Below are 14,565 nucleotides of genomic sequence, written 5' to 3' on the forward strand. Positions count from 1 at the left end.
GTGATCTGAACTTTTATTCAACTGGAGCATGGGATGAATATCATAGAACCGCTCCTAAGTGCCTCCAAGGGAAAAAGGATCAAGTGTTAGATGGAAGTACTATTTGGGTCAGAGGGCACTTTCCCAGATAAGCATGCTATTAGCCATGCCAAGAATGTTCCACTGCAGTATTCAGAGAGGTGGTAAGTCTAGTGTCTCCTTCCTGATGACAGTTCTTGGAAACTATATTTGAAGAGCTCAAACATTTTTAAATTTCCTGAAGACAAGAGGGATCTAGAGACTGACAGACATGTAGGACTCTGGAGTTCTGTTTTTAGGAGACTGACTGAATGAAGGTGAATGAAGAGAATAGAAATTACCTTGGGCAAATTGTTTTCTTCCTCACAGTTTCTTAAGGTCACTGTTGTTGTCATCGTCATCATCATCATCTAAATAACATTTGGTAAGAACTTATGATGTATCAGACGTTGTATCATGTGATTTATATTTATTTTAATTCTCTCAGCATTCTTATGAGGTGGATAGAATCCTCATTTTAAAGATGAACCAAGTACAAAAACTAAGAACTTGTTTCTGGAATCCAACTCAAGTCTATATAACTTTGGAGCCCAAGTTCTTGATGGTATCTAAAACATCTTATAGCATCTTAAGGGTCAATATATCATTGTAAGCTTCTATCAGTTAGATTGGCATCATGGATAGACTTGCTATTTTAAAATGGCCAAGGCCAAGTGTGGCTGGGAGAGTCAGGAAGGCTGGATATGGGGATGTGGGGAGATGGAGTAGAAGATGATTCATAGAGAGCTGAAGAATGTGGGATTGGGGGAGGTTAGTTACGAAGCAAAGGGGAATTGACTTGAGGGGACTGGTCCCCAGAAGACTTGTGTGTGAGAATTTTATTTTCACATTCCTGCTCAGAAACTTGGCCTTTTTAATCCAGCTATCTTTTAATCTGTGTAGATTCACAGTTGAGTGCTGTGATGGGCTTTCAGCCTCTGGTCCCTAAATAGACAGTGATGTCAGATAAGACATAAGCACCCCTAGCATCTCTGATTCCACTTTAGACAGGATGGAGAGATGGTCCTGGCTCTCTGTCTTAGCTTCTCTGTACTCTTCCCCAACATCTTCATCTTTCCTTGGGGATGAAGTTTCTGTATCTCCTATCAATTGATTCTTACCTGTATCAGAGGGCCTATACCTTTTTATCCCACCTCCATAGTGAAGAATCCATTTTAAAATAAAACTATGCAAAGTTTTGATTATTTAACTTGTTAAATGTTACTTATTCAATGATAACCTTCATGGATATAGTATAGCAAGAACATGACATTCAGCAAATCTACCTGCCATTTAGCATTAAGTCATTGTCCAGTACTTATAGTTTAGTACATCAGTAGAAGCATACTTGCTTCTTACAATATTAACCAGCTGAGAAGGAACATTTTAGTATAAGTGCTAAAGCATGGGTCAGACTCCAAAGAATAAAGGGATAGGGTTAGAGAAAAGGGAGATGCGATCTTGAAAGAGTCTAGTCCTCTTGCCTCTTTACCATAAATTTTCAGCAAGGTCATGTGCAAATAAATGCAGCTTCTTTATTTTGTAAGTGATATTATTTTCCTCACAAGTGTCACCTGCTGGACAGTAGAGAGAAAAAATAGCACAAATTTTGACAAGTTTTATACATTTACTTCTGCAGGAAAAAAAAAATCATTGAATAGTCCCTTAAGTAAATGGCAATTTTCTTTAGAAAATAATTTATTCCATTAGGATTCTATCCTGTCACTTTTTCTAACCCTGACCTCTTTTAGAGTAGTTTTAAAATATGAAAGTTTGGATGGGTGTGTGGTTTACCTGACCCAGGATGATGAAGGAGGCCCGAGTCCTTCTATCTGCACAATGTCTTCTGAGTGCTAACTCAGGGCTACTTTCTGGCTGACCTGGGCTACTTTCTGGACTGTTGACTGGAGAGGAGAGTAATTCTACCTCTGAGCACTGCTGACCCCTGATGCTAATGTCTGGGAGTGATAGAGCTGTGAATGATAAAGTCTGGTTTCTCTTTTTGGTCAGGGCTGGTGATGCTCCCATACTAATTAATGTCACCTAAACTTTGGATTGGAATATAAACCCCATTGATTATCTTGCACTCTCTCCGTACATTCTCGGCCAAGGATTCCCCATACTCCCTAGGGCTCAATCATTTCATCCCTGGACACTAAGAACCCTATGACATGTGCCAACTCTCAGCATCCTGCTTCAGGGGCATCCAGGGCCTTGGATTCTACCCACACCACACGGAACTTCCCTGCCTTTGCCTCACTCTCCTGCTTCTCATTCATGAGTTTAATGTCACCACATACAGCAAGTTCTGTGAGTGCTGTGGGGCTTCCCCTTCAGGAGGCCTCAGTGGGAAGCAGGGAGAGGCCTCCTGCCTTTGGCACTCGCCCACGGTGTATCCCAGAGGCAGCGCAGTAAAGACGGTCAAGACACACCCGTCATCCTCTGCCCACTCTGCCCTGGGTTCCCTTGTTTTCCTATTATTTCCCTCATTCGCTTCCTGTCTGAGCAAGACCTTCTTCAGGTCAAACCCTCTTATTCTAGTAAGTTTCTCAGGCCTAGATCCTGGTTGTGAAGGGGGCATTAAAGAGAGAGATAAAATTCTTTTTATTCTCAGTCCTACCTTGTGCTTCATAACTGTTATCTTCATAAAAATGCTGCAAGACTCCAAACGGGTGGGTATCTTCCTTGTTCTTATCTTCTCCCTTTCTTTCTGGGGCTGTGAGCCTTGGAAAGCCTCACTCCAAAGAAGCCTTTGGGGTAGAAATCTTTCTGACTGCATGGCTCAAGGAGGCGGTTTAAATGTTTTGGCTGATTGATTGCAAACTATTTTTTCATTATACTGCAAAATGGTTCTTGTGAACTAAAAATCAATGTGTCTTAGTAGAATGGCAGAAGTTCTAGAAAAGTGCAAAGATAATCAAAGAATTAAATGTCTTTTACTCTGTGTTGGTGCAGATCTGAATGAAGACTTTAAATAGGGTTCATTTGCCATGGGATTTAGGAGGCTGAGGCATCTAAAGAGATTTATTGTCACATGTAGAAAGTATTTTGAAGTTCCTTGACAGATAATAACGTATCTGCCTGTTCTTTGTTCTAGGAAGGGAATGTAGTTTTCCAGGACTACCTGATTTAATTGGTACAGCAAAATTGGTAGAGCAAGGGCCAAAAGATTATCAACTTTATCCTGCTATACCTACAAAAATCATTACTTACCCCCTACCCCCCCAAATCATACGGCTCAAGTGGTACTAAAAGTAGTAGAAATTTAGGACAGTGGACTGATATGGAACAGTGTAACTTTCCATACTATTAAGCATATGCAACTTAAGAGTTCACTATGTCCACAGTATTTTCTGGTTTTCCAAATGGCTTACATAAGACACAGTGGAGTTTATTCGTCTTTCCAGCAGGATACAACAGAGCCTGCCTATTATTCCTCCATGGTGCATCGTTAATGTACACAGTCTCGGATACCACGGCTCTCTCTCTACTTCTATTCCTTCTTAAATCTACTTCTCCACATCTTTCTGTCATCCATCTGTCTATCCATCTGTGTTACTACTGAAATATAATGCTAGTGATGGCACTTGGTATTGAAATGTATTAGTCTGTTTGAACAGAACCCCACATAATCTACAGTTCTTTCAAAATCATATAGAATCATCAATTTCCAGACCCAAAAAGAACTTCTAATTATCTAAGTTAGGGTTCCAGAGATGGGTTTAAGTGCTCCAAAACCAACCTAAAATTGTATGCTAAATTATATATGTGTAGCTCATGCCTGTAATCCTAGCACTCTGGGAGGCTGAGGCGGGTGAATTGCCTGAGCTCATGGGTTGGAGATCAGCTTGAGCAAGAGCGAGACCACATCTCTAAAAATAGCTGGGTGTTGGGGTGGGTGCCTGTAGTTCCAGCAACTCAGGAAGCTGAGGGAAAAGAATAATTGCTTGACCCCAAGAGTCTGAGGTTGCTTTGAGCTATGATGTTACAGCACTCTATTGAGAGTGACAAAGTGAGACTCTGTCTCAAAAAACTAAAAATATAAATAAATAATATATGTGTGTGTGTATATATATATATGAATTATTTAGACGAAAGGAGTTACCGATTTTATGAAATTCTGAAAGAGATATATGATTCTCCTGCATATTAAAACCTCTTGATTCAGTCCCTGTATTTTACACATGGAGAAGCCAAGGAAAAGTGAGAAAGTGGCTTATATATATGCACTCTCAGGTGGCAGGGCCTGAAATATATTAGGTCTTTAATAATATGTCTTAAATGCACAACTGAATGATTGCCCCTGAAGCTGGAATCTGCTAGGTAGAATTTCATTTGGAAATTAGAGCTGTCCAAATATTTCAGTGGTCTTGCGTTCTTCCTTTGTGAGATGCCTACAGGAGCTGCTAGTCACATAAAGAGTATTAACAAATGAGAGTCAAAGAGACATTTATTCCTGTAGCAGGAATGGGATTTCCCAACACAGAGGTTCTGGTTAATCTCATTCGTAATACCCAGCCTGGTCAGAAGGCCTCAGAGGGCCTCTTACTCTCCTCTGAACTCCAAATCTTCATCTCCACATCCCTTGTTTGGCCACGTGGTCCGGGAGACTGACAGGATAGTAGAGGTGTTCATGCACTCACAGGAGGAGGAAGAGGAGCAGCCTCTTTGCCTCAAGGCTACCAGCTCCTACATGCTCTCCAATCCCGGGATTCCATTTCAAAGGAAGTGTGTCCTAACCAGAAGCCTGAAATTTGACCGGTTGGGTGAGCCTTCTGCACAGAACGAGGAGGCCAAAGGAAGATGGCAGGGAGATGAAGGCGGCACTCCATATTTCACGCTGGATATTTGTGAAGACTGTTGTTTAAAGAGCAGGGTATTGTCTGAGCCCTCTGAACTTCCAGCATGTTTTAAAAAGTTCCAGTAAACATTTAACCTCTTACTTAAGAGGAGCATTTCCTTTGCTGCGTGACCCTCCTCATCTCCTCTCGGCCACAGACCTGTGCCACACGGCGTCCCGCAGGGCCTGCTTGACCTTGTCGTTGCGGAGAGTGAAGATGAAAGGGTTCAGGAGCGGTGTGAGGATGCAGCTCAGCACCGAGACACCTTTGCTGAGCAGCATGGACTGAACCTCTGATAGGCGGATGTAGAGAAAGATGGAGCTGCCGTAGACCATGACCACCATGGTGAGATGTGAGGCACAGGTGGAGAAGGCCTTCCTGCGCTCGGCTGCCGTGGGAGCCCTGAGGACAGTGGCCAGAATGCAGATGTAGGATGCTGAGGTGAGGGCCAGTGAGCTCAGCAACACGGACGTGGACAGCACAAAAGCCACCAGCTCCAGCAGGCGGGTGTCCCCGCAGGAGAGCTTCATCAAGGGCCAACTGTCACAAAAGAAGTGGTCAATACTGTTGGGGCCACAGAAAGGCAGGCTGGCCATGAGGATGGTGGGGCAGAGAACCCAGAGGAATCCGGCCAGCCAGGAGGCTAGCACCAGCTGGGAACAGACAGGGCCACTCATGAGGACCTCATAGTGGAGTGGTCAGCAGATTGCCAAGTAACGATCCAGAGACATGACAGCTAACAGGAAGAAGTCGGTGGTGCCCAAGAGGAAGTAGAGGTAGGACTGGGTGATGCAGCTGGCAAACGAGATGGTCTGATCTCCTGTGAGGAGGATGACCAGCATCTTGGGAACCACAACAGATATCAGTAACAGCTCCAGGAAGGATAGATTCCGCAGGAAGAAGTACATCTGTGTGTGCAGGCGTCGGTCCCTCCAGCTGAGCACGATAATTAGCAGGTTGCCTGTGGCTGTTGTAACATAAGTCACCATTAACCCCAAGAACATCAGGATCTGCAGGATGTGGCTGCTGGGGAAACCCAGAAGGACAAACTCTGTTATCTGAGTCCAGTTTTCAGGGCTCATCTCCAGTTACCTGCAGGAGAAACGCAACAGAACTTTGCAACTGGTCTATAGCTACTAACAATCAGTTAATCAATCAATAAAGTCATACTGAGTACCTGACTCTGTTCCTTACATTCTGAGAATAGATTGCTCTATATTTCTGCCTGACACCCACTTGCAAAGAAAGAAACAAATTATGATTGCAAGCAGTAAAAAAAAAAAAATAATAACAAGGATGATATTAAACACAATCATGTATCAGGAAATTTATAACGTATGCAGAGATATCTTCTAACTCTTCAAAGTAGGTATGACTGTTCTCATAGAGCAGGAAAAGATGACAAAGAAAATTCGTGACTCCTCTATGATCAAATAGGGAGCAAGTGGTAGAGGCAGAATTTCCTTATGAGCCTCTGTGAGTTTCAAACACATACTACTTCCTCTGTTTACTGGGCAGAGAACCACATGAGTACGGTGGTCTTAGCAGAATCCAGAGGAGTAGAGAGGTCAGTGGAGACCTTACAGAATAAATGTGCAATGAGCAAAATTTTAGTAGAATTAAGAAAAATTACTTTAGTATTAGTGGCCATTATGGTCTTGGCTTAATGTAAAATAACAATAAAAATCTAGGCTTTCAGTACCTTTAGAGATTTAATTTTCATGAGTCAGTAAGAAAGCCGAATAGGACGGATTAGATTGTGCAAAGCTCCAGTAATGTCATAAAGTGTTCTTTTTCTTCTTTCCCCCACCCGATGAGACATCCCTGTTTCTAGCCTTCTCCCAGTCTCATCTCCCCCAGCATTCTAACGGTATAAGATGGAGAAAAGGAGAGAGAACAGAATCAAGGAGATGGAACGTATTAACTCGCCTCTTCAGTTTTGGCCTTGATTTGGAGATATGTTTGTCTTGTCCTGGAGACTTTTGGCCTCTTGTAAAATCCATCCACAAATTTTGAAGGGTTGGGTTTCACTGGACACCTTGGTTCCAGGATTTATTTACTTATTTATTTTTTTATATCCAGCACCATATACCAAATACTTAGAAGCACACATGGGGTCCTGCTTATCAGTTAGGAACTGGAAAATATCCTAAGACAAAAAGAATAAAAACTGCCCTCAAGGTACTTTGTTTATTTAATTAACGAGGAATAAAGAGTTGAGTATTTTGATGAAATTGAATCCAAGACCATCTATTGCTCCAGTGTGAATGATGAGGAGCACAGATATTTTCTCAATTGTGTCTGAAGCTGCCTTAAGAAAGATTGTAAACCGAGGCCCGGAATCCACATCTGAAGAGTGAATGAGAGAGGCACTCAGGGAATGTTCTCTCCATATCCATTTTGGCAGGAATAAATGGTCAGATTTAAATAGCCAGCTAGGAATGATGCTTCCTACTGCTAGTCTGGGGCTTATATCTCTCAAATGAATAAAATCACCTTAACAAAACCCATAAAAGGATTCTAGAGCACCATTGAAGGATAACATGATCATTTCAGCTAAGGAAAATGTGCTCCTCTGGTCATTTCCAAAGTACTGGCTACATATTATTAAAAGTAACTATAAAGTATAGCTGTCAAATAATCAATACCAGCTTCTGGCTACTGTTACAAAATATATACACTGAAGTCTGTTATTCAGCATTCTTTCAATAGTTAACGTGAATAAATACTTATGAGGTCTTGAGTATCTTCCTCAGTTGGCTGGTTATCTCTCATATAACTCCAGATAATGACAATATCATTCCTACATCCATGTTTAAAATCTTACCAAATCTCAGCGTAACCTTGGCTGTGGTGTAGAGCCTAGCATAATTTCCCTAATGTCACACAGTTAGAAATTGTTTTTTGTTATTGTTGGAAAAGGTTGTTGTTTTTTTTGCAGTTTTTGGCCAAGGCCGGGTTTGAACCCACCACTTCTGGTATATGCGGCCAGCACGTTACACCTTGAGCCACGGTTTTTTTTTTTTTTTTTTTTTGCAGTTTTGGCCAGGGCTGGGTTTGAACCCACCATTCCAGGTATATGGTGCCAGCACCCTACTCCTTAAGCCACAGGCACCGCCCTGGTTTTTTGTTTTTTGCACTAACATTACTGCTCAAGAAGGTGAGAAACAGTGAAAGGAATTAGAGCTGTGACATATTGATCAACATATAACTTAATTTACACAATTAGCTGTCATTATCGTCCACTTGATAACTGTGCAAACTATAACACAGCAGGTTTTTAAGAATTGAGAAGTAGAGCAAGATGTGTGTTTTTTAGGCTTATCTGACTCTGGTTATCTGACCGTGGCACCAGTAAATATGACTGTGAAACTTGAACCTGCCAGGGGAAAAAAGGATATGGATTTGGAATGCCATCATATAATGATACCCACAGTAACAACACCTAGAATTTACTGAGCAGTTTTGTGCCAGAGACGTTGCATTGATTCCATTGTTAAGTCTCAGCAACTATACCGTGCCTACAGGCATTCATATTTTTTCCATCCTACAGGCAAGGAGTAGGGTTAGGGGGATTATGGACCCATGTTAATGAGTAATAGGGTTAGTGATTATGCTTTAGGCGGTCTGAATTCAGAGCCTGAACTTTTAACTGCCAAGCCATAAGGTCTTATATCAGAGAGTTTGTGACTACAAATTTGATTTGATTTCGATTTCTGCTTGTTACCTTACATCATCTGTTGACTAATAATAAAAATTCCGCAGATGAACATTGTTATACTTTAAAGATTTTATCTTGAAATAGTAAAAATACTTTTTAGAATGTGTGTTAGATGGGGCCTTATCTAAGAGACTTTTAGTTCCTCCTCCAGAGCAGTGGAAGCAGGGGACCCTGCACCCCAGATGGGGCTATGGCCCCATTCCTAGAAGATGCACCCTCTTTCCTGAACCTTGTCCTTCAAGTTCTATCACAGGGTATGCCACATTTATATCACGTAGAAAGTGAAGCATACTGCTTGGATACAAAGATGAAATATTAATCATGGTTTATTTCTAACCACTAACTAGTTACAGACATAAAATAACATCTAAGTACTTACCTATTTTTTTGTTGTTGTTGTTGTCGTTTTTTTTTTTTTTTTCTTAAGAGACAGAGTCTCACTTTATCGCCCTCGGTAGAGAACTGTGGTGTCACAGCTCACAGCAACCTCAAAGTCTTGGGCTTTTGAATAATTGTCAAATAATCTTATTACTGTGTTAGAGATGTGAATATTTTGATATTTTTCTTCTCATAAAAAGATACTTGGGTAAATCTTAAAGGCTTTTTTTTTTTAAAGACAGAGTCTCATTTTGTCACCCTTGGTATAGTGCTGTGGCAACTCAAACTCCTGGGCTTAAGCAATTCTCTTGCCTCAGCCTCCCAAGTAGCTGTGACCACAGACACCTGCCTGCCACAATTCCTGGCTATTTTTAGAGATGGGTCTTGCTCTGGCTCAGGCTGGTCTCAAATCTGTGATGTCAGGCAATCTACCTGCCTCGGACTCCCAAGGAGGCATTTACAATGTTGTAATTGCTGGGATTACAGGCCAGCTGCAATAAAGGCTTTCAGTTAAATGGCTAACATTGTAATTGTGGAATAAAAAATAATCCTTAATATTGTCTATTTTGGGTAGGGTATTTTGTCTTGTGCTCTTTCAAATATAAGAGGTTACCAATTATTCCTCTACAATTAAAACTTAATCTTTACATCACACTTCAGTGAGTACGTAAAATTTTCTAAAAGCTGGAGTCTTGATACTTCAGCCCCTAATCAAAGGTAAAGTTGTTAGGTTCATTTTCTGGCTACTCGAAAGATGAAAATCAGAACTTCCCATGGTGCAATCTGTACATTATGGACACAAATATTGATCTATCTATGTGGAACCCAATAGCTAAATATATTAATAGATGATTCCCATTTCTATCATTTATCCATAAACAGAAATTGCATAGCTATGTACAATAGGATGTACCATATTTTTCAATAATGCAAATCTTTATGCCTTAAAGTACTTACAGACAAAAATCCTTAATTCCTCAAGAGTCCCTGAGTCAAGAATAAATGTTGGGTATACAGAGGTGCCTGAGAGAGGAGGCTGATATAAGTTGACCCTTGTACCTGTTCCAATGCTGCATTTCTTAAGCTTTTTCCTCTAGCCAGTTTGAAGGACGTGTACTCAGAGGACATGTATGGTTCCTGCTTGTGGACAGTGGAACCCACCGAAGGCTTCTTTCATCAACAGGTTTTTCGCTTCAAGTAATACCAAGCAAAACTCCTTTACAATGTTGTAAGAGAGTTTACCATAACTTTGCATGATTATTTCTTTACACATTCAATTAATTAAAATTTACTTTAGCTTGTTTGAAGGAAAATCCCCATAGACAACAACTTTGACCCAAGCTTACTAGAAATAAACAATGTAATTAGTCCTTTGAGGCTATAGGAGGTGAAGTGTTTGAGATTTGTCCTAGAGTGGGATCCATACTTCTTTAAACAAAAGAGAGAGCTATTTTGTGGATACAAGGGCAGAAAACAATTGTTACTGCATTTAAATTTTGGGAAATTCTCTTAAACTGGGTAGTGATGACTTGAGTATTTTGACCATACAATGAAATCATAAAAATTACCTAAATTCTCTGAGCTTCAGTTTTCTCATCTATAAAATGGGTTTTACAGGAATTTCAAGACAGAGTTGCATGTAGTTTGCACTTTGGTGATCTATGGAGATTAGAGAAAGCATTTGACTCTTGCTTATCAAATAGAATAAATGAAAATTCTCATCTCATTTATATAAATTCTATATAAGTGTCCACTTCTCAAATTCCCTGCCTCCTCCACCCACCCTCTTAACAGATGTTAAACATATAGCTCATTAAAACCACAGTGTGAACTATTGTGAGTATCTTTCTAGGGTGATTCTATTGAAACCGTTTGCATACTCTAGAGCATAATATGAATTGCAGAGATTCAATAAAACATAAACAATAAAAGTTTTACTGATGATGGAACTGGAAAATGTAAAGTCATGTCAAACTGTTGGGAAATTTTATTTTTGGTAAATTATGTTTTTTCTCTTTCTCCTCGAAAATGAAAAGCTATTGTACACTTAGTGGTTTACATGCTAAAGATTTTATGATTTTAAAATATTCAACAAATAAGTGGTAATCAAAAGTATCAGTTAAGAAAAAATTTTAATCATTCTATGATCCCCAAATCTTTATAAGATAAAATGGTGAGTTCAATAAAAGTGATCCATTTTTAATATGGGAAAAGAACAGTGATCAGCCTTGTTCTGACTTTCAGTAATTAGAGAAAGTGCTCCCAAAATATTGAATACTGGGATGGGCCCTGCAGATAAGTTCTTACCACCTTTACCTTCCCTGGTGGTTCTACTCTGTTTCCTAAGCAAACCTGGTGATTTTGTAAGCATTAAATCCCTTATAATTCTTCTTGCTTAAAATTCCTGAAATTATTTCTGTTTTCTTTGCTGAAAACAGTTAGGGCTCCTTGCTAAAACAAATCATATTAGGATGAAATTTGTCAAATAATTACCTTATTCAGAGAATTTTTTTTTGTGCTACTTTGCCCCAAAGGCTTCCTTTATAGGAATAGACCAATTAAAAAAAGAGTCCAAAATGGATTGTTCAGTATTACATCTGATATCTATTTTCACTCTGAAAAAGGATGCCCTTATATGACATTATTCTTTTTTTTTTTTTTTTTTGTAGAGACAGAGTCTCACTTTATGGCCCTCGGTAGAGTGCCGTGGCCTCACACAGCTCACAGCAACCTCCAACTCCTGGGCTTAAGCGATTCTCCTGCCTCAGCCTCCCGAGCAGCTGGGACTACAGGCGCCCGCCACAACGCCCGGCTATTTTTTGGTTGCAGTTTGGCCGGGGCTGGGTTTGAACCCGCCACCCTCGGTATATGGGGCCGGCGCCTTACTGACTGAGCCACAGGCGCCGCCCTATTCTTTTTTTTTTTTTTTTTTTTTTTAGCCTCCTGAGTAGTTGTCAACAACACCCAGCTATTTTTTTTTTTGTTGCAGTTTGGCTGGGGCTGGGTTTGAACCCGCCACCCTCAGTATATGGAGTTGGCCTCCTGCTCACTGAGCCACAGGCGCCACCTGCAAAATGATTTTTTTCTTTTTTTTTTTTATTAAATCATAGCTGTGTACATTGATATGATCATGGGGCATCATTCACTAGCTTCACAGACCATTTACCAAGTTTCACATATACCCTTATAAGATGTACCGCTGGTGTAATCCCACCAATCCCCTTCCCTCTACCTACCTCCCCCCTACCTCCCCTCCCTGTCCCCCTTTCCCCTATTCTTAGGTTGTAACTGGGTTATAGCTTTCATGTGAAAACCCTAAATTAGTCTCATAGTAGGGCTGAGTACATTGGGTACTTTCTCTTCCATTCTTGAGATACTTTACTAAGAAGAATGTGTTCCAGCTCCATCCATGTAAACATGAAAGAGGTAAAGTCTCCATCTTTCTTTAAGGCTGCATAATATTCCATGGTGTACATATACCACAATTTATTAATCCATTCATGGATCGATGGGCACCTGGGCTTCTTCCATGACTTAGCAATTATGAATTGGGCTGCAATAAACATTCTGGTACAGATATCTTTGTTATGTTGTGATTTTTGGTCTTCTGGGTATATGCCCAGTAGAGGAATTACAGGATTGAATGGCAGATCTATTTTTAGATCTCTAAGTGTTCTCCATATCTCTTTCCAAAAGGAATGTATTAATTTGCATTCCCACCAGCAGTGCAAAAGTGTTCCCTTTTCTCCACATCCGCACCAACATCTCTGGTCTTGGGATTTTGTGATAGAGGCTAGTCTCACTGGAGTTAGATGGTATCTCAAAGTAGTTTTGATTTGCATTTCTCTGATGATTAAAGATGATGAGCATTTTTTCATATGTCTGAAGGCTGCACGCCTGTCTTCTTCAGAGAAGTTTCTCTTCAAATCCCTTGCCCAGCCTGTGATGGGATCCCTTGTTCTATTCTTGCTAATGCGTTTGAGTTCTCTGTGGATTCTGGTTATTAAACCTTTGTCGGAGACATAACCTGCAAATATCTTCTCCCATTCTGAGGGCTGTTTGCTTGCTTTACTTACTGTGTTCTTGGCTGTGCAGAAGCTTTTTAGTTTGATCAAGTCCCAGTAGTGTGCTTTTGAAGCTGCTTCAATTGCCCGGGGGGTCCTCCTCATAAAATACTCGCCCATCCCGATTTCTTCAAGGGTTTTCCCTGCACTCTCCTCTAGTATTTTTACAGTTTCATGTCTTAAGTTTAAATCTTTGATCCAGTGAGAGTCTATCTTAGTTAATGGTGAAAGGTGTGGGTCCACTTTCAGTCTTTTATAGGTTGCCAGCCAGTTCACCCAGCACCATTTGTTAAATAGGGAATCTTTTCCCCACTGAATGTTTTTAATTGGCTTGTCAAAGATTAAATAACGGTAAGTAGCTGGATTCATCTCTTGATTCTTTATTTGATTCCAGACATCTACCTCTCTGTTTTTATGCCAATACCATGCTGTTTTGATCACTATTGATTTGTAGTATAGTCTCACGTCTGGTAGCGTAATTTCTCCTGCTTTCTTTTTATTTCTGAGTAATGTCTTGGCTATTCGAGGTTTTTTCTGATGCCATATAAAACGAAGTATTGTTTTTTCCAGATCTTTAAAGTATGACAGTGGAGCTTTAATAGGGATTGCATTGAAATTATATATTGCTTTGGGTAGTATAGACATTTTAACTATGTTGATTCTTCCCAGCCATGAGCATGGTATGTTTTTCCATTTGTTAATATTTTCAGCTATTTCTTTTCTTAGAGTTTCATAGTTCTCTTTATAGAGATCTTTCACGTCCTTTGTTAGATAAATTCCCAAATATTTCATCTTCTTTGGCACTACTGTGAATGGGATAGAGTCCTTAACTGTTTTTTCAACTTGACCGTTGTTGGTATATATAAAGGCTACCGATTTATGAATGTTGATTTTGTAACCTGAGACGCTGCTGTATTCCTTGATCACTTCTAAGAGTTTTGTAGTAGAGTCCCTGGTGTTTTCCAGATATACTATCATATCATCCACGAAGAGTGAAAGTTTGATCTCTTCTGACCCTATATGGATACCCTTGATCGCCTTTTCTTCCCTAATTGCAATGGCTAAAACTTCCATTACAATGTTGAAAAGCAATGGAGACAATGGGCAGCCTTGTCTAGTTCCTGATCTGAGTGGAAATGATTTCAATTTAACTCCATTCAATATGATATTGGCTGTGGGTTTGCTGTAGATGGTCTCTATCAGTTTAAGAAATGTCCCTTCTATACCTATTTTCTTAAGTGTTCTGATCATGAAGGGATACTGTATATTATCAAAAGCTTCTTCTGCATCGATTGAGAGAATCATATGGTCTTTGTTTTTTAATTTGTTTATGTGCTGGATTACATTTATGGATTTACATATATTGAACCAGCCTTGAGACCCTGGGATAAAACCGACTTGGTCATGATGTATAATTTGTTTGATGTGTTGCTGGATTCTGTTTGTTAGGATCTTGTTGAATATTTTTGCATCTATATTCATTAGTGATACTGGTCTATAATTT

At 40.0% G+C, this 14,565-nt stretch overlaps 1 protein-coding gene across 1 annotated transcript; it reads right to left on the reverse strand.

Annotated features, from left to right (window-relative positions):
* Positions 1-381: 381 nt before the first annotated feature.
* Positions 382-5,980, reverse strand: LOC128588862 (olfactory receptor 6T1). The gene is given in 3 exon segments (XM_053595622.1): positions 382-428; positions 2,678-2,795; positions 5,069-5,980. Coding segments are annotated over 3 exon segments (1,077 nt in total).
* Positions 5,981-14,565: the final 8,585 nt, after the last annotated feature.

Source organism: Nycticebus coucang, chromosome 6 (assembly GCF_027406575.1).
Source record: "Nycticebus coucang isolate mNycCou1 chromosome 6, mNycCou1.pri, whole genome shotgun sequence".
NCBI lineage: Eukaryota > Metazoa > Chordata > Mammalia > Primates > Lorisidae > Nycticebus > Nycticebus coucang.